At 43.6% G+C, this 21,325-nt stretch overlaps 1 protein-coding gene across 1 annotated transcript in view; it reads right to left on the reverse strand.

Moving 5' to 3' along the window:
- Window positions 1-21,325, reverse strand: part of SLC7A14 (solute carrier family 7 member 14) — a 120,153-nt gene that overhangs the window by 14,341 nt on the left and 84,487 nt on the right. The window contains exons 5-7 of the mRNA XM_065876198.1: window positions 14,295-14,441; window positions 11,542-11,750; window positions 8,484-9,361 (exon numbers count right to left, since the gene is read on the reverse strand). Coding sequence (XP_065732270.1) covers window positions 8,484-9,361; window positions 11,542-11,750; window positions 14,295-14,441 — 1,234 coding nt within the window. The remainder of the gene's footprint in view (window positions 1-8,483; window positions 9,362-11,541; window positions 11,751-14,294; window positions 14,442-21,325) is intronic.

The following is a 21,325-nucleotide window of genomic DNA, read 5'->3' on the forward strand; positions in this document are numbered from 1 at the left end:
GTTTGTATCATCTTTGATTTCTTTTGTAAGTGTCTTATAGTTTTCTGCATACAGGTCTTTTGCCTCCTTAGGTAGGTTTATTCCTAGATATTTTATTCTTTTTGTTGCAGTGGTAAATGGGAGTGTTTCTTTGATTTCTCTTTCTGAGTTTTCATTGTTAATGTATAGGAATGCAAGAGATTTCTGTGCACGAATTTTGTATCCTGCTACTTTACCAAATTCACTGATTAGCTCTAGTAGTTTTCTGGTGGCATCTTTAGGGTTATATATGTAGAGTATCATGTCATCTCCAAACAGTGACAGTTTTACTTCTTCTTTTCCAATTTGGATTCATTTTATTTCTTTTTCTTCTCTGATTGCCATGGCTAAAACTTCCAAACTATGTTGAATAATAGTGGTGAGAGTGGGTACCCTTGTCTTGTTCCTGATCTTAGAGGAAATGCTTTCAGTTTTTTACCATTGAGAATGATGTTGGCTGTGGGTTTGTCATATATGGAGTTTATTATATTGAGGTAGGTTTCCTCTATGCCCTGTTTCTGGAGAGTTTTTATCATAAATGTGTGTTGAAGTTTATCAAAAGCTTGTTCTGCATCTATTGAGAGTATCATATCGTTTTTATTCTTCAGTTTGTTAATGTGGTGTGTCACATTGATTGATTTGCATATATTGAAGAATCCTTGCATTCCTGGGATAAACCCCACTTGATCATGGTGTATGATCCTTTTAATGTGCTGTTGGATTCTGTTTGCTAGTATTTGTTGAGGGTTTTTTCATCTATGTTCATCAGTGATATTGGCCTGTAATTTTCTTTTTTTGGTGACATCCTCATCTGGTTTTGGTATCAGGGTGATGGTGGACTCGTAGGATGAGTTTGGGAGTGTTTTTCCTTCTGCTATATTTTGGAAGAGTTTGAGAAGGAAAGATGTTAGCTCTTTTCTAAATGTTTGATAGAATTCACCTGTGAAGCCATCTGGCCCTGGGCTTTTATTTGTTGGAAGATATTTCAGTTTCAATTTCAGTTTCAATTTCAGACTTGTGATTGGTCTGTTCATGTTTTCTATTTCCTCCTGGTTCAGTCTTGGAAGGTTGTAGTTTTCTAAGAATTTCTCCATTTCTTCCAGGTTGTCCATTTTATTGGCATATAGTTGCTTGTAGTAATCTCTCATGACCCTTTGTATTTCTGTGGTGTCAGTTGTTACTTCTTTTTCATTTCTAATTCTGTTGCTTTGAGTCTTCTCCCTTTTATTCCTGATGAGTCTGGAAAAATGTTTTATCAATTTTGTTTATCTTCTCAAAGAATCAGCTTTTAGTTTATTGATCTTTGGTATTGTTTCTTTCATTTCTTTTTCATTTATTTCTGATCTGATCTTTATGATTTCTTTCCTTCTGCTGACTTTGGGGTTGTTTGTTCTTTCTCTAATTGCTTTCGGTGTCAGGTTAGGTTGTTTATTTGAGTTATTTCTTGAGGTAGGATTGTATTGCTATAAACTTCCCTCTTAGAACTGTTTTTGCTGCATCCCATAGGTTTTGGGTCGTCGTATTTTCATTGTCATTTGTTTCTAGGTATTTTTTGATTTCCTCTGTGATTTCCTCAGTGATCCCTTGGTTGTTTAGTAGCGTATTGTTTAGCCTCCATGTGTTGTAGTTTTTACAGTTTTTTTTTTCTGTAATTGATATCTAGTCTCATAGTGTTGTGGTTGGAAAAGATGCTTGATACAATTTCAATTTTCTTAAATTTACAGAGGCTTGATTTGTGACCCAAGGTGTGATCTATCCTGGAGAATGTTCCGTGTGCACTTGAGAAGAAAGTGTATTCTGTTGTTTTTGGATGGAATGTCCTATAAATATCAATTAAGTCCATCTAGTCTAATGTGTCATTTAAAGCTTGTGTTTTCTTATTTATTTTCTGTTTGGATGATCTGTCCATTGGTGTAAGTGGAGTGTTAAAGTCACCTACTATTATTGTGTTACTGTTCATTCCCCTGTTTATGGCTGTTAGCATTTGCCTTATGTATTGACGTGCTCCTGTGTTGGGTGAATAGATATTTACGATTGTTATATCTTCTTGGATTGATCCCTTGATCATTATATAGTGTCCTTCCTTGTCTCTTATAATAGTCCTTATTTTATTTTATTTTATTATTATTATTTTTTTGTGGTACGTGGGCCTCTCACTGTCGTGGCCTCTCCTGTTGCGGAGCACAGGCTCTGGACGTGCAAGCTCAGTGGCCATGGCTCACGGGCCCAGCCACTCCGCGGCATGTGGGATCCTCCCAGACCGGGGCATGAACCCATGTCCCCTGCATTGGCAGGCGGACTCTCAACCACTGCGCCACCAGGGAAGCCCTAGTCTTTATTTTAAAGTGTATTTTATCTGATATGCATATTGCTACTCCAGCTTTCTTTTGATTTCCATTTGCATGGAATTTCTTTCTCGATCCCCTCACTTTCAGACTGTATGTGTCCCTAGGTCTGAAGTGGGTCTCTTATAGACAACATATATATGGGTCTTGTTTTTGTATCCATTCAGCCAGTCTGTGTCTTTTGGCTGGGGCATTTAATCCATTTTCATTTGAGGAAATTATTGATATGTATGTTTCTGTTACTGTTTTCTTAACTGTTTTGGATTTGTTTTTGTAAGTCTTTTCCTTCTCTTGCGTTTCCTGCCTAGAGAAGTTCCTTTAGCATTTTTTGTAAAGCTGGTGTGGTGGTGCTGAATTCTCTTCACTTTTGCTTGTCTGTAAAACTTTTGATTTCTCCATCAAATCTGAATGAGGTCCTTGCTGGGTAGAGTAATCTTGGTTGTAGGTTTTTCCCTTTCATCAGTTTAAATATATCTTGCCACTCCCTTCTGGCCTGTAGAGTTTCTGCTGAAAGATCAGCTGTTAACCTTATGGGAATTCCCTTTTATGTTATTTGTTGTTTTTCCCTTGCTGCTTTTAATATTTTTTCATTGTGTTTAATTTCTATTCATTTGATTAATATGTGTCTTGGCATGTTTCTCCTTGGGTTTATCCTGTATGGGACTCTCTGCACGTCTTGGACTTGATTGACTATTTCCTTTCCCATGTTGGGGAAGTTTTCAACTATAATCTCTTCAAATATTTTCTCCAACCCTTTCTTTTTTGTTCTTCTTCTGGGATGCCTATAATTCATTGTTGGTACGCTTAATGTTGTTCCAGAGGTCTCTGAGACTGTCCTCAATTCTTTTCATTCTTTTTTCTGTATTCTTCTCCCTGGAAGTTATTTCCACCTTTCTATCTTCCAGCTCACTTATCCATTCTTCTGCCTCAGTTTTCCGCTATTTTTTATTTAATTAAAAAAATTAAAGTATTTTTAATTTCAGTTATTGTGTTGTTCATTACTGTTTGTTGGCTCTTTAGTCCTTCTAGGTCCTTGTTAAACGTTTCTTGTATTTTCTCTATTCTTTTTCCAAGATTTTTGATCATCTTTACTATCATTACTCTGAATTCTTTTTCAGGTAGTTTGCCTATTTCCTCTTCATTTATTTGGCCTTGTGGGTTTTTATCTTGCTCCTTTGCCTATAAGATATTTCTCTGTCTTCTCATTTTGTCTAATTTACAGTATTTGAGGTCTCCTTTCCCTCGGCTGCAGGGTCATAGTTCCTCTTGCTTCTATTCTCTGCCCCTGGTGGTGGGGTTGGTCCAGTGCCTTGTGTAGGCTTCCTGATGGGAGGGACTGGTGCCTGCGTTCTGGTGGGTGGAACTGAGTATTTTCCCTCTGATGAGCAGGGCCATGTCATGTGGTATGTTTTGGGGTGTCTGTGAGCTTACTATCACTTTAAGTAGTCTGTGTGCTGATGAATGGGTTTTTGTTCTTGTCTTGTTTGTTGTTTAGTGTGAGGCGTCCAGCGTTGGTAGCTGCTGGCAGTTGGGTGGAGCTGGGTCTTGGATTCAGATAGAGGCCTCCAAGAGAGCCCTTGGTGATTAATCTTCCCTGGGGCCAGGAATACTCTAGTGGTCCAGCATCCTGGGCTCAGTGCTCCCACTCCAGAGCCTCAGGCTCGACTTCTGGTTGAGGAACCATGACCCCGCAAGTCGCTCGTCCCAGCAATAAGGGGGACAAAAAAAAAAAAAAAAGGACTAACAAAACCCCAGACAAATGGTAAAAAGTAAAATCATACAAACAGAAACAAGGAAACATGCACACACACAAAAGAAACAAAACCAGAACAAAATAAATCAAATAGCAAAACAACCAGACAAACAAAAGAACCCAAGAAGAAAATCAAACAATTAAGAAGAAAGCTGACAAAAACCCTGAACCAAAAAACAAAACCAAAGCAGAGTGCCAGCTGGAGAATGAAGCAAAGAAACAAAGCAAACCAACAAAAGTGATATTAAAAAAAAGATAAAAAGAGAAAGGGGAAAGAAGACAGAAGAGCAGAAAAGCAACATAGAAACAAATATTAAAAAAAATAGAAAATATATTAAAGAAAAAAAAGACAAACAAAACCCCAGAGAAGTGGTGAAAACAAAATCAAACAGAAACAGAAACAAGGAAACACACACACACATAAAAGAAACAAAAACAGAGCCAAATAAAACAAAAAGTCAGAGAACAACCAGACAAATAGAATTCAAAAACGAAATCAATTAGGATTAAAAGTAACAAAAACACATAACCTAAAAACAAAACCAAAGCAGTGTGCCAACTGAAGAAGAAAGCAAGGAGACAACAAAGTGATAAAAATGATTAAAAAGATAATAAAATAAAATAAAAAGGGAAAAAACACAGGACAACAGAAAAGCAAAGTATAAATAGAAATGTATAAAAAAATTTTAAAAAAGTTATACAGCAGACATCCCAAAAGACTAAATAAACAAAACAAGAAAACCCCCCTAAAACAACAAGAAACAAAAAAAGAAAGAAAAAGAAACCAAAAAAAAAAGCTAGAACCAACAACAGAATGAATCAAAACATAATAAAGTCAATAGTAATAATTATGTTTCCATGGGGTGTCTGCTGTAAGTGTCCTTGCACACGCCATGAGCCACAGCCCCCCTCTGCCTCCCCAGGAGGCTCTCCTCTGCCTCTGGGCTGGTCTCTGGACCTGCTGTGAGCACTGTGGGGACCACTCAGGCTCTGATCTGGCCCAGTTCCTGCATGTGCTGCCCCCAAAGTCCACAGCTGCCAGAGCTAGACTGTTGTCTTTTTTTTTAAAATAAATTTATTTATTTATTTTTGGCTGTGTTGGGTCTTCGTTTCTGTGCGAGGGCTTTCTCTAGTTGCAGCGAGTGGGGGCCACTCTTCATCGCGGTGCGTGGGCCTCTCACTGTCGCGGCCTTCTCTTGTTGTGGAGCACAGGCTCCAGACGTGCAGGCTCAGTAGCCGTGGCGCATGGGCTTAGTTGCTCCATGGCATATGGGATCTTCCCAGACCAGGGCTCGAACCCATGTCCCCTGCATTGGCAGGCAGATTCTCAACCACTGTGCCACCAGGGAAGCCCTAGACTGTTTTCATTTGTGGGACCACTCAGTGTCTACTCAGATATTCCATAGACGCAGGGTCTACCTAACTGATTGTGGGGATTTAATCTGCAGCTTGTACAGCTGATGGAAAGATTTTCCATCTTCTTCCTTAGTCACCCCATCCCTGGGGTTCAGCTTTGGTTTTATCCGCACCTCTGCATGTGGTCCACCCACAGGAGTCTTGTCCTGAGTCTGCCTTGGAGCTCTTGGGTCTGCCCCTGTGAGGACCAGGCACAGAGGTGGTATGACTGCTTGGATCATGGGAGCCCCAGGGGCGCCAAATGTGCAGGGAAGCCGGCGGCCACGGGTGCAAGAGATATGGCCCTAGCGAGGGCCTTTTCTGCCTCCCGGCATAAAGCACATGAGGGCCAGCCCTGAGGGGGCTTTTTTTATTGTCACTGGCAGGTGCTGGTATGTAGGTAGAGAGAGGCTACAGTAATGGCTTCTCCCCCTGTGTGTGACTGATCAATAGCACCCTGCTTCCATGGCAGTCCAGTCTTCCTCCCTAGGCATTCCCTGCTGCAGATTTCCTCCCTCCCATCCCCTCAGTCCGTCTCCCCACAGCCAGCAGCAGTTCTCGCTCTGAGCCTGTTCTCCAGTCCTCACGCACCAGCTCCCAGCCCCTTTGCACACCTGTGAATACACGTCCCAGTCCCGGGCACGTATGGCCACAGTATGGACCGTCTGTGTATTTCTCACTCGGCCCTGTCTGCCACAGACTGGCCACTTCACCGTCTTCCGACAGCCTTTAATGCTTCCCCTCTGTCCCAGTCTATTTCCCTGCCAGAGAGGGGGTTTCCCCCAATTCAGGGCCCTCTCCTCTGCTTCAGCTTCCTCTCCCTGGGGTGCAGGTCCTGTCCTGCTTCCTCTCCTCCTCCTTCTCCCTTCTTTTTTTCCATCCTACCCAGTTATGCAGGGATCTTTATAGTCCTTTCCAGTGTCCAAGGTCTTCTGCTAGTTTTCAGCTGGTGTTCTGTGAGAATTGTTGCATCTACAGATGTATTCCTGATGCATCCGTGGAGAGAGATGAACTCCATGTCCACCTACTCTCCACCATCTTGAATCTCCTTGACTCACTTTTAGAATTTAAAAATAATCACCAGATTCATGGGGATGTATATATTTTTCTAGTATTTGTGAAAGTGAATCATAATCATATAATATTTTTAAAAGTTCATTCATATACTCTCTAAAATCGGTCCAAATATTAACAATGGAATAGTCACCACACTGTGGGTAACACTGTACTAGATGTTGGAGGCTTCTTCTAGCTTAAATAATCCAGGAAAAGATGAATAAATTCATGTGTATTTGTGTTTGTGCCTTCATTCACTTGACAAATACATGACTCTAATATTTCTACCCACTTCATTCATTTCTACCCATAATAGCATCTTTCCATTGGTTAGCTTCTTGTGCCAGTGGAAAAATGTTTAAACAGAAAAGAGAGATTGTGAATGAAGCATATAAATACTTAGAATTTTCATGAGTCGGTGGGGTCCTCTCAAGAGATCCCTTAAAGTCTAACAAGGGATGAGGCTTAGGGTAGTGAAAAATTGGTACAAAATGCTTACAGGAAGGCATAGGATGGCCTTCGGATGTGAGGAGTCTTCTGGGAGACATATGTTCTTTGCTTTGAATCCTGTGTTTCCCCCCACTTCCCTCTACCGAAATCCTATCTTATAGGCCCAGTTCAAATTCTACCTCCTTGAAGTCCTTTCCAGCTATTCTGACTGGAAGTTTCCTTTTTCTCATCTGAAGAGTGCTTTACAATCATAGAGAGGTATTTATTAAGCACGAACTATGTTCCGGCACAGAGGTCACCGGGTTGAACACCCATATCCCTGACCTCAAGGAGTGGATGGGCTACAACTCAATGACTCTCTATGCTGCCTTGCCCAGGCTGGTTGATTCACACATATTTGTCTTGCCTCCCTTAAGGCTGAGTTACTTATTCTTTACTTTCCTATTCCTCAGAGCACCTAAGGACTCTCCTTACCTAAGTATTTGTTGCCAGAGACCCCAGGGTTACCAAGTTGTATAGGAAATATAAAAATAATAACTAAGGAACTTTAGTCTTCACTTAAACATCCCTCTCAAGTTATCATGAGCACCAATCCCCAGCAATTTCATAAACATCAGTGATGGTCATACAGGATAAACATGTAATGTGAATATAATATAAATTGATCCCAAAGGAAAACTAGAAATCTTAGGAATGATACAGGACTTCCTGAAGGCAGTGAAAGTGAGTTTAGAGAGAGCAATAGTAATTCACTCAAAGCTGTGGACGTTGATGACCCAACAGAGTCCTATCAGTTATCAATAGAAGGGGAGAAAAGCAACAAGGATGATGGTATGATGGGTACTTCCCAAGAGAATGACTGGAATATCAAAGGATGAAGAAAGATCTTGGGGGAAAAATGAAAAACTTGAATATTTTGCAAAGTCAACAAAAAGTGAGGGCTGTTAAATGGCGCCATGATACAATTTTGTCAAAAAACTGTGCCTAAAACCCCATACTTAATTCATAGTTTGCTCATTTAAAAAAACATGGCATGATTGATTGCCATTTTAATTTTGTTGAACGTAAGATAAATAAAATTTTTCATAATTTTTAGTTTCTAAGAATTCCAATCAGCCTTTCCCACCCTCATTTTTATATGTTATTTTTGTCCTTTTTAAAAATGTGGATTCATTTTAAGTGGACTTTCTATGATACTAATTATCCACCAGAAGAACATCTAGTAATAGGATTCAATGAAGTGATGGATTGATCAGTATCATTCTTCAAAACTCACAACCAAGATCATAACAGGCAGAAAGGGCACAACTGGCTTTTTTGACTCTAAAGCAGGAAGTAGGGATCCACAGAACCAGCCAGATTTCTCTTGGAATAGTGATGCCCAGTCCAGCTAGGAGGTAATTTTGAGATAAGCCTGATCAAGGTCTTAGAAGGGAACTCTCAAGGCTTCAAAGGAAGTTGCTTACCCACAAAGCACCAGACCGCAAACCGGATCCACGTGATGGTGGAGAGCTTTAGCATGAGATAGATGTTCACCAACATGGCAAAGGCAGGCACAAAGGGGAGACAGGGAGCCATATAGGGCAGCTTCTTGGGGTTCTCTGGCTGCTGCAGGATCACAAACACCAGGATGCTGATCAGCAGCACCATCAGAATGACCAGAAGGATGGCCCACCAGCTCTGCTTTGAGATGTAGTCGGAACCAAAGATGATGAAGGAGCAGAAGATGAACATGAGGATGAAGAGCAGAAGCACACAGATGGTCACCGTGTGCCCTGTAGCTGCTGTGGGCCGGTCCATTTTGCCTGGAAGGCCCAGCCGGATCCTCATGGTGTAGTAACGGGGCCCAATCAGCTTCTTTAACTTGATGAGATAAACGTTTTCAGTTTCATCAGCTTCTATGCCTGTGGTCACGTCCACGGTGCCGTAGTTTGGGTGGTTGACGTTGTAGGTCGACTTGTCTGATTTCCCTATGAGCATCTCGTTGTCCCCCAAGGATGGTAAGTTCTTAGCCCCACATGTGTTGGTGGCTGGGCCGGAAAACTCTTCCCCTTCACTCACAGGAGAGCCAACTTCCTTCTCACAGTCAGCCAGAATGCCCTCCTTCTTCTTTGTGTGCTCCTGAGACAAAAACTTGACAAACCCGTCAATGTCACTTTCTGGTTGGTATCGAAGGAGCAAGACGCAGACAGAGACCAAGGTGTAGGCGAGGAGGGTGCCGATGGACATCATCTCAATCAGATCTCTCAGGCTGACTAATAGGGAGAGGAGAGCCGCCAGGAACCCCGACACAATGCAGGCCACCACTGGGGTCTCTGTGTAGGAGCTCACGTGAGCCAGGAACCTGAAGGGAGGGGCAAGCAGAGGGTTCACGGTGAGCTACACGTGGGGATTGATTCAACATGGTTTAACACCTCCTGGTCCTGTTTCTCCAGCTTACTTCTGGATTCACTGCTTTAAATACAGCTGCTATTCCCTACCCCAGGACTCGGTTCCCGGAATAGAATTTAAACAGAATTTACTTTAATTCCTTGAGTTTGAGCCAAACTTCTCTATTAAAGTTCCTACTTCGTTATGTGATGTGATAGGTTGATTGAATCTAGGGGGTTCTCAGAAATCCAAATTGAAGCATAGGCTTTGCTATGAAGAAGGGGTACTTGGCAAAGCCATACATCTGCTTGGGGGTCCTCTACACCTGTGTTACCCAAAGTGTGGTTCATGGATCAACAGCATCAGCATCACCTTGGAACTCGTTAGAAATATGTATTCTGAGGTTTTTACCTGAGACCTACCATGTCAGACTCTCTGGGAGTGGGGCCCAACAAAGTCTACACTTTAAAAAACCTCCAGAGGATTTGGATTTATGCCAAAGCTTGAGAAGCACTTGCTCTACAACAGAAGTACAGAGATTTGGTTGGCAAAGTAGTACAGTCGTTGAGAACATGTGCTCCTGGATGAAACCTAAATCCGGCCACTTACTAACTGGAGAAGATAGAGAAGACCAACAAGGGTGACTGAATGGCATCCTTCTTTAGCAGTTCCTGGAGGCTTAGGTAGGTTCCCGCCCTCCTCCTCTCTCATTCTGGCGCTCCCTGCTCCCTCCTCTTCCATTCCTCCCTTATTTCCATGTTTCAGTCCATGAAAGAGGACTATAAACTGTGCTCGGAGCCCCAGCATCTTTCCTCTCGGTTTTCTTTGACAGCTGAAAAACGTTTTGGGTGTGTGAAGTTGTCACCCCTCCACTACGGTCAGCCTTTTCTTTTTTTTTTAACATCTTTTTTTTACATCTTTATTGGCGCATAATTGCTTTACAATGGTGTGTTAGTTTCTGCTTTAAAACAAAGTGAATCAGTTATACATATACATATATCCCCATATCAACTCCCTCTTGCCTCTCCCTCCCTCCCACCCTCCCTATCCCACCCCTCTAGGTGGTCACAAAGCATGGAGCTGATCTCCCTGTGCTATGCGGCTGCGGGGAGGGGGAAGGGTAAGCTGGGACGAAGTGAGAGAGCGGCATGGACATATATACACTACCAAATATAAAATAGATAGCTAGTCAGCCTTTTCTTGATCTTTCCAGCTCCCCCAAGGTCACAGCTCGGTGGTGACCTCAGGGGGTATGCGGAGGAAACGGTGCAGAATGTGACAGTCAATGGCAGAGATAAAGTCCCTGAGCTGGATCCCTCTGCACTCCTGAGAGCTCCTTGGAGGTTTACTCCTTTTTTGTGCGCTTGAAGAATGCCTTCCCTGCAAGCTCTTCACACAGTAGACACTAGGAACCAAGAGATGGGGCCACATCCCCTTTGTACCATGGGCAGATAGGCTACTTCATAGCCAGCTTAGGGGGCTGGAAGTGTCAGTGTACTGGTGTGGTTGAAAGTCTGGTTGTCGGGATCAGACAGTCCTGGGTTCAAATCCTGACCCCGCCACCCAGCAGCTGGGGGATGTGGGGCAGGTTTTTTTTTAACCTCTCTGAGTGTATTCATCTAGTATACTCTTCTGTAAAGTAGAGTTATTGTGCTGACTAAATGGGATACCATATACCTGGGATACACAAATGTTCAATAAATGGTAGCGATTGTTGCTACTATTATTAGGCTCTGTTCAGAGGGTCTTATCCTCTCTTTGATTGTAACTGTGAACTTTATCAGCTTCAGAGAGGGCAGTCATCAGGCCTCAATATGAGGGCAAGCCTCAGATGCCCCTGGGATGGGTTCTTCCTTCTGGAGGCCACCCAGTGTAGCATTTTGGCACTCATTATCTATATCAAATAAGAGGGGAGAGAGCCATTGGGGGGACATACTAGTTTGTTGCTAGATTGAGGGACCCAGAGTCAAACAGAGGGGCTGTTTTAGGACCTAAACTAATTTCACTCAAACCCTTTGCCAAGATATATGACAAGTTCCATTGTCTGTGTGACAGGCACTCACATCAAAATTACAGTCAGGCTGACAGTGGGGTGACAGTCTCCCTGGGCAGGCATGGAAGAATAGAATAAATGCCACCGAGCATAGTCCTTACCTGAAAAGGAGCCCATCGCCAGCCATGGCATAAATGATCCTCGGCATTGGGAAGAGGGAGCCCAGCAAGCTGACTGTCAGTCCTGCAACCGACCCGATGGCCACTATGAATTTTGCAGCATAGAACCCACGAGCCACAAACATCTCCATGAGCGGGGATTCCGTGTCAATTGTGTAATATGGCACCATCAGAGTTAAGATCATGCTCACCTGTTAAAACAAGAGGAAACATGGCTGGAAGTAGAGGGGTCTGTCTGAAGCATGGATGGAGGTCCCATAGGAGAGGAGAGAGGCCTGGTCCTGCATGGGAGCTGGGATCTGCCACTTCTTGGCACGTGCCTTTACTGTAGGCCAGTTATTTGGCCTTTGGAACGCTTGGTCTCAGTATTTTCTCCCCACATGTGAATTTAGTGGACTAGACCAAATTATTTGTAATATCTCTCTGTGACCCTTTTGTATCTGAGGGATAAGTCTGCAGGTGTTTCAGCTCCATGAGAGCAGAGCTACACTGATAGTTCAATGAAGGGCAGATATTATCCGATGGAAGGAGCTGCAGCCTAAGGCACTAGAGCCAGGGCCTGGCAGTGACCATGAGCAGCCTGCCCACATGGACAAGAGTCTCATTTCTTTTATACTTTCAGGGTCCTACAGGATCTTAACTGTACTAGATCTTACCCTAAAGACCAGAGATCAAACCTCTAAAGATAAATACGTAGGAGATCCACAACCGATTAACTGACGGGAGTCATGTTTCCATTTCCTCTCTGTAGCTCAGTCCCAGGAACCAGGCAGGCCAAGAAATAAATTATGGCATCAGGATGGAATCCAGTACTACTGTGGGCTATAAGACCACTATGGCTTTGCTTAACCAGGACCTATTTCTCCTCACATGTCATAGATCTGCTGTAACATCCCTCCCGTCATAATTGGCCCCAGGTGATGGAGCCGCCAGTCATAAGACCAGGTGCCCCCTGGCCTGTGAAGGCCAATCCTGGCATCAGTGAGGGAGTTCAGAGCCTGAAAAGGAGAGAGTGGTTCATTTCTAGATCCCCTCTTTGCCTATTTCTCAGGAGCCAAGATCCTCCAGTGAAGCCATGCGCCACTAGGGAGGACAGCAGCATGAATGACCACAGCCCAGCAATTTGACTTTTTCCTGGTGGTAGAATGGGTGCCTGCTGACCAACACAAGACCAAACAACCCCTGAGGCATGGTTAGGGCCCACGCATTGTAAAAGGGAATCTTTCCCAGCAACATTGGGGTAGACCTGAGAAGAGAGGGATAGATTCTTACAGCAACTTTCAGAGTGTCTCCTGCCCACATTAGATTAGGATAGGCAAAGGTTGGTAGACGCGTAGACATATTCTGTAGTCTGTAAAGCACTATACTAAGGAAGGAGCTGTGATTATTAACTTTACTGCGTGTGCTACAGTGGTTGACTACTGGAAGAGGGGAGGTATGAGGGAGGGGGAATGCAGAGCAGAGTGTCTCTGCTGCTACCCCTGCCTGCTTCCCCCACCCCCAGCTGTTCCTGAACATTCTGTCTGCAGGGCTAATCAGGGTTGGATAAGATGAAGCCAGTTGCATGTGTGTGCATGGCGGCGGGGGGGGGGGGGGGGTTGATAACTGACCTATCCATAAAGATTTGGGGGGGGCAAACCACATCCAGTGCTGCTCTCATGTTTTCCTTTGGCTTCCAGGACAGTCCTGTTTTGCAGCGTGCCTTAATGATCCCTTGGCCTGGTTTCTTCAGGTTGTTGCTAAAGGTGTTTTTCCGGGTTTTTTGGTAGGGGTTGTGAAGAGGTTCTTGTCGCATGCCGTGGCAGCAGGAGCGGCAGGGCTGACAGCGTGCACCCCAGCTGCTGGCTCTTTCTTTGATAATTGTGGTGGCTGAAGTGAGTTGGACCCCCAGGACTTGGGGGGATTTCTGTAACGACACATCTGTCGGCTTACCAGCTGGTCCTCTCCACGGCCAGGGGCTGAGGGGGATGTTGCATGTGGCTGAACTATTTCTGTGATAGAAATTCTGGGATGGGAGCTGAGAGATGACACATCAGAAGTGTGAGGAGTGTCTGAGGGGCGTGATCCTCAGGAGACAGCCTGAAGGCTTCATTCTAAGGACTTCCCTTGGCAGGGAAACCTGAAGGGGCGAACTTGAGCCAGTGTAAAAAGAGGGAACAACTGGCAGAAAGAAATTACATCTCCTCCCACTCTGCACCCCCCAACCCACCAGATTTCAGGGAGAAGCATTTCTAGAGGATGATGAATTCTCCTTCCCCACCCTGGGAGAGCCTTGTCTCTTTGCTGCCGGGAAGCTCCCAGAAGACAGAAGGGCATTGAGGAGGGAGCGCAGAGGCCCACAGTGCCTCTGCTTGCACACCCACCCGTTACTGCCAGCCTGTGATCTGAGCTCCTTGGACGGCAGCCCACTCCCTGCACACTATCCCGTGGGCAGCAGCAGACACCAAGAGCCTGTGCATAGGACGGAGCAGGGATGGGGGCCATGGCTGAAGTGAGGACCTGGGGCTTCTCCCGTCTCCAGTTTGGAGCCCTGATTTTCTCCTTGTCATTGGTGGGTGGGATGAGCTTGAGCCAGTGTAAAAAGAGGGAGCAACACGAAACATATGTGTACAAATACCGAGAAGGCACAAGTAAAGGATTACTTCCTGACAGAAGGAAACCCAGTCCCAGAGCCACATTTTAAGGTCAAATATGAAAAGGCCATGAGGAGGGTCACATAAGCATTTGGTACTTACGGATACATATGCTGTCAGGCAGATGACCAGGGAGGCAGTGATAGCATAAGGGATGGATGTGTTGGGATTCTTGGCTTCCTCTCCAGTGGTGGCGATGATGTCAAAGCCAATGAACGCATAGAAACATGTGGCTGCTCCTTGCAGCACCTGTAGGGATGAAGACATTTATCAGACTCAGAGTGTCAGGGCAGCACCAGGGCCTGATGTGGTCCCCAGAATTGCCTGGTGCCCGGCAAACAGTACTGAGTGGTAGAAGGAGTAACATGGTAGAACTTGTGCTCAACGCCTGAGTTCTGATCTCTACTTTCTAGCTGTGTGACACTGGGAAATTCCCCCATGTGTAAAATGAAGATAAGAAGGATTATATCCAAATAAAAACGAGGTCATTCAACACATTCAAATAATTTTTGGAAGTCAGTGGGGTTACAAATAAATCAGTAAGTTGGCTATCCCTATGTCTTGGGGAACTCATTAACTTCTTTGTGCTCTGTTTTCATTCAGTGGCTCTCAATCACAACCAGGGTCCGTATGACTGCCCTTAGGAGATGTTTGGAAATGTAGGGAGGTACTTGTGACTGACACAGAGACATGGGGTGGGCGCTTCTGGCATTTGGTGTAGGGGGCTCAGATGCTTTTGCACAAATTGTCCTGCCCAGATTACCATTAGTGACCCTGGTAGATCCTTTCCAGGGCATCTTCCAGATGCGAAACGATATAAAAGATTTTCAGATCTTCAAATCGTGTAGTGTCTTTCTTGGGAAGACAGGTAGAGACAATTTGATTTTACTGTTCCTTTTGGGGGCTTGAGTGGCCTTGTTGGGCTACAAGGCAGGGGCAGGAGGAGGAGTGAGGCAGTGTGAAGCTGAGGAGGTGGTACCCAGTGACATCTGCTGGATGCCTGTCTGACAGGAGCCTGTGTGATCCCAAGGGTGACTGTGACTTGATGAGTCAAGCAGTGAAAATCTTCCATTGAGGAGTGTGTGACTTTCTTCCAAAGAACCTATCGAAGTTTAAATTATGTTTTCCCACCTTAGCATTCTCATTATCGGCTGAAAGTAAGAAATGTGCCTCTTTGAATGCTTGGGGGTGTCCCATTTGGGGAAGATGAAAGAGATTTTTCTGGGCTTTTGTGTATGGGGTGAGGGCATTTGGCAACCTGCAAGCTCTAGCCAGGGGGCCAGGAGTGAGGCTCATTGTGGACTGACCATTTTTTCCTTTTCTCCATATTCAGTTTATAAATGATGAAATTCTAAACACGTGCCAAGCAGACACCTGTCCCTAAATTTTCACTCTTACCTTTCCTACTGACTTCTCAATAGGTAAAAGACAAAATACTGAGAACTGGAACCCACAAGGAACATCACAAAATAGAAGATTGTCTCAAACTTTCAAAAGCAACCTTGGCTCATCCGTAAAATGAGTTGGTCTCTTCTACAGTCTCTCCTGTCAGGACTTTAATGCTTCAGTTATCTAACTGGAAGTTCTTATTCTGGGGTCCATGCAATTCGCATGGGGGAGGGTCTGAGAATTTTTCAGAGAAAAAAATACATCTTTCTTTTCACTACCCTTCAACTGAATGTTATCATTTCTTTCAGTTATGAGTGTAGGTGACTAACAGTACCTGTGACTTTGTCACCAATAGCAATCAGCTATTTTCCCATCATATTAGTTGTTGCAGAGATCTTGAAATACCACTTGTGCTCATTGTGACTTCCAATTTATGTCAGTTATTAGACATAGATATTAATATTTAAAGCACTGATAACAAAGCACATTGTTATATCACAATTTAAAAATATTTTTATAACTATATTTCAATATACAATTGACCCTTGAACAACATGGGGGTTAGGGGTGCCAACCACAGCACAGCTGAAAATTTGAGTATAACTTATACTGGCCCTCTGTATCTGTGGTTCCCCCATGTACTCGGTTCCTTCATATCTGTGGTTCTGTATCTGCAGATTCAACCAACCACTGACCAGTGTAGTACTGTAGTATTTACTTTTGAAAAAAAATCCACCTAAGTGGAACCGCTTGGTTCAAACTCGTGTTGTTCACAGGTTAACTGTAATTGATTTCTTTCGAACTCCTGTGTAATTAGGTTATTCATTTATAAACACAATTTATACATAGTATAAACATAATTCAAAAGGGGTCCATTGGCTTCACCAGACTGCCAAGGAGTCCACTGCACACAAAAAAATCTAAGAACTCCTGATCTATTCTAATAGAAAGAACTTCTCAAACAAGCAGTTGTCACCAGAGGGGTACTTTCTGGGAGAGGAGATAACTCCCAATTTCACACCAGCGAAGTCCTCCATTTGAGGACGTGGAAAGTGTCTTTGGCATCCAGACAAGAAGGTCAAACAGATCTCACCTCGTCATACGTGGAGGTTCACAGGTTTGGAAACGTGCTTGTTTTCATTTGTCTAAAAAATGTCTCTGGTGTTCAGGGATGAATGATTATTGGGACTGTAGGCTCGCTAAGCTGCTCCAATCAAGGAAAGCCTTGCTTTAAGACAGCTTCCAGAAAACAGTCCTGTCTTCTCTTCCTTTAACATCTTTCTTCCCGTACACACATGCGCACACACACGCACACGCACACGCACACGCACACACACATACACACCCCTCTTGTAAATCATACAGTGACCTTCTCTGACAATCAGTCTAAAGATGCATTGCTCCCGATTAGGCTGTCCCACGGCTACGGTGCCATGCCCACTTGGTGTGATCAGTGCTGGATGGAAAGGTCATAGATACTGCAAGAGCTCCCTGCTGAGGATAGGTGGGTAGGAAGGTCCTAATTAAGAACTATAGGGCCAATCTACCCTGGAAAAAGGTGAGAGGTCTGTAAACCATGCCATATGAAGATTAACTGAGGACCAGGGGATGTCTAACTGAAAAAGAAGACTCAGTGGAAGATACCTCCAGACAGAATTGGAGGGACACCTTCCAATTTTGAAGGCTTCAGGGGGAATCACAGAGCCATGCAAATGGGTGGCATAGGACTTGGTTAGGAGTGCAGATTCTGCAGACCTAGGTTGGTTCTGCCAGGTACTAACTTGGTGACCTAGAACAAGTTCCTAACCCCTTGGGGTCTTATTTTCTTTATCACTTAAATGGAAATAAAAATTGTGTTTAGCTCGTTGGATTGTTCCAGGGATTAAATGAGATAATACAGTCAACCACAGTCACAGAATACAATAGGTACTTAATAAATATTCCTCTTATCAGTATTTTTATTACTTTAATAAGTTTTTCTAGAACAGATGAAACCAAGGGCACAAATTCCTCCTCCTCTTCCTCGTCCTCCTTATTTTTCTTTTAGAACTTGACACATTTTATTAACTGCTTCCAAGAACCAGGAACTGTGCTTGGTGATGTGGATGCAGTTATGTGCAAAAAGCACTCTGAGCTTGACTTCCTGGGGCTTGGAGTCTAGAGGACACTGCATGACCCGAAATGCTACCTTGACTGTGGTAACAAACTGAACAAGATTAATAAATATCTATATTATTTGTAAAACACGGATGCTACTATTTCCCAGATGAATGAAAGAATGGATGGCAGTTACTGATAATGATTAGGTACCAGAAAATTAACTATGATCAAGTTGGGAAGAGAGAGAATAAATTTGCAAAGAGAATATCTTTTAGCCTGAACTTGCATGTGTAGAACTAGAAAGAAATTATGGTTGAAGAAAGACTAAACAGATCAAAGGTAGGACATCTGGAGGTTCTACTGCGATAGGCAGGACACGGAATTTAACTCAGATGGTTCAAATGAATGATTTCAGTGAAGGCACTCTAGGGGTCAGGGCTGGGAAGAAGTGAGGAAGAAATACCCTGGCCTTGTTCTCTTCTCACCTTCTGATCTGATGATATCTCCCATTGGCTAAGCCCAACAGGAAGCAACCAGCAGGGGGTCTTCTGGAGCACAGAACAGAGCATGAGGGGTAGAGAATGGATCTGGGGACTGTGGGCAAATAGGGAAAATTCAGCGCACCTGCCAAGATCAAACAGACTCTGGCCTAACAAGATATAGATTAAATAAACAGATTATGTAAGAAAAGATAATACAATTAGCAAATAGGGTCACCTTTTTACCTGAGTTAGTTTGAATAAGTTTTTCTTCCTTGTAAGCAAATAATTTCTGGTAAGTACAAAAGAACCACGAAATGAAACTGTGTATGGGTGTATCTCTACCCAAATACCCACTAAAACTGCTTTCCACTTCACTCTGCCCAGATCTCAGATCCGGCCTCTGGTATTTACGATTAGGATACACTTCCATGCATGAAAGAATGTGTGTGGTACCTAGGGGTGAGCATCTGTGAATTAAATTGGTGGGTGAATGTGTGTGTGTGTGTGTTTCTGGGTTCATCTGTACTTTATCCTAACTTTCCTTTAATGTTTTATATAAATAAAAAAAAACAGTATTGATTTTTATTTGATGACATTAATGGAAATTGTCTTCCAAAGTCCACCTGGTGTAGCTGCTCAGCCAGGCGATCCAGATGGCTCCTTCCCTCTACAGAGGTTTGTGGGGAAACAGCACGTCCCTCAGTTGCTGGCGGGCCGCTGCTTAATTAGTTGACAAAAGAATGTCATTGCTGGCCTACTCAGCATCTGGGATCCCTAAACGCTGGCCCTCGTGCCTTGCTGATATTTGAGAGGCATTAGGATGCGGCAGCTCTCTGTATTCTGCCTTGGCGTGTCTGCCAGGTGTGCCTAGGAGATAATTAGGCACATTTTTATAATTCACTCTCAGGTCACAAGACAAAACTCCAACTTTAACAGCATTTCCTTCCACCCTCATGCTCCAGGTCTATTAGCAGCCTGTCCACAGCGACAGTGGAATGTGCTAATACGTTCCAACAAGTGGATTCAAATGTGGAAACATGGGAAACAGGTTTTCCTTTGTTGGGAGGCTGTCAGCATTCTCCACAAATACTTGCTCTGAACCATTTTCCTGGGAGCTATTTGTGCTGGTAGAGTGTCTTATTTGGTTAAAGAGAAACCATAAGATAGCATCGAGAACAAATAACATATAGCGAATACACATCCAACAATGTACAAGAGCTGAGGAATTGCAGATGGAAGCAGGGGTTCAGCTGAGGGCCAGCAGTTAACTTGATATAGGGAAAAAAAATGTTTGTTGTTCTTAAGCTCTTCAAGACCAAAGAAGCATTTGACCCAGAACCTGTAAGTGAGTAAACCATTCCTTATGCTATTTTCTTTGGAAGGAAGTGGTTGGAGCAGGGAAAGAGTAGGCTTCTGAGGGGTCCATGGCCAGAGGATGGATTGCTCTTTAACTCTTTCAGAGTCCTTGAAAATTGTGTTTCAAGTCGTGTAATGGTATCCTTATAAACCGCTCTGTCCACAGTGGTTTCCTCCATCCCGTCCTACCTAAAAGGATTGAAGAAGAAAGTGGACTGGAACTCTACACTAGTTCCCTTGTCGGGGTGGGTCAGAATTTCCTTAAGGAGTGAAGAAGTTCATGAAGCTGCCAAGTAGGCAACTCGATTTTGTTGACAATTGTCAGATGACAGAGTAGGGAGTGTGTTTATTCACTTGGTGGATGACATGCTCGTGAGAAGGTGTCAGATCTTAAAAAATAGCCTCCATATTCAAACTGGCCTTGCTGGACTGGAAAAGCAACCTGAAACCAAAGTCAAGAAAGAACAGGTCTAGGCAGTCGGCTGTGGAGGAAATGTACAACGCAGAAATCCAAGGCCAGGCAGACAGCAGAGAGGATGAGTCAGCATCATCTTCACGCTGGGCTGTCCTTTGTGCTCAGATGGTGTTTTTAGGCACAGCCACTAGGACATATATTTGAATTTCTTGCAGGGAATATGGATTTGCAGTGAAAAATCCAAAATCCCAGCCAAGCTTTTTTGGTGACCAATGACAAGCCTACTCCAGGTAGCACGTTTGGGTTGGAGTGAGGTCAGTGGCCAAAGGTGCCAAAAAAGACAGTTGGTTCGATGCGTGCAAACCTGGGTGTAATGGAGTAAATAAGGGCTTTGGCTCATCTAGGACTGGGGTTGAATTTCAACTCTATAACAGTCTAGATCTGTGATCTTAACTTTTCTAAACTTCAGTTATTTTGATGTAAATGTGGAGATCATTGTACTTATCTTGCAAGGCTGTGGTGAAGATTAAATGAAAAGTGTATATGAAAGAGTATGTCATAAGGAAAAAATTGTTAGGGATGGCATCCTTCCTTTCTTTTTTATGCCTGATTTCCAATTTTCTTTTCTTGCTGTAGAAGCTAGTGAGACCTGGGATTGGGTAAATGGGAAGCCCCTAAGCCTAGCTTGATTAGCTCCTTCCGTGATGAGGCAGCTCCTGACTGAGGAAGGATGTGGATCCCCTGAGCAGGGAGAGGAGATCCTCCTAAAGAGAATAAAGACCCCAGAACAAAGCACAAAAGGAAGAGCTAAAAGACTGGTTCATCTTCTTCAGCATGGGCAAAGGGTATTTGCACAGAGGATATTGACTATTTCCAGTCTTCACATGGGGCCTAGACTACAGTGTGTGCCATTTAGATAAGTTCTTAGGGAGATTTTGAAAATTAAACATGATCTGAGTAATTAAGAAGAGTTTTCAAATTGCTTTGATATGATATAGTCTTAGTAAAAATGCACATTTGGCCTGGGCCGGCTTAACTATACCCCCATCTTAATGCTCCTTCTAGCTCCAAGACCCCAAGACTTTGTGAAGGCTTAAAGGAAATGAAAATGTGACATGTCAGATTAATTACATTCTTACTTTTTTTATAAAGAAGGCTCAGAAGGGAGGGGTCGTCCTACATAAGGCACTCGGTGTAATGGAAGGGACTTTGGAGCCACACACCTGGGTGGGAATTTCAGTCCTGGCACCGACTAGCTAAATGACTTTAGGCAAGTTACCCAGCTTCTCTGAGCCTTGAATTCTCTATTTGTAAGTTGGGGATAGCAGCACCTGCTTTAAAGTTTTGTTTTAAGAGTGAGATAATATTCATAGAGCAGAATGCTGGGCACC

Source organism: Phocoena phocoena, chromosome 4, assembly GCF_963924675.1.
Source record: "Phocoena phocoena chromosome 4, mPhoPho1.1, whole genome shotgun sequence".
NCBI lineage: Eukaryota > Metazoa > Chordata > Mammalia > Artiodactyla > Phocoenidae > Phocoena > Phocoena phocoena.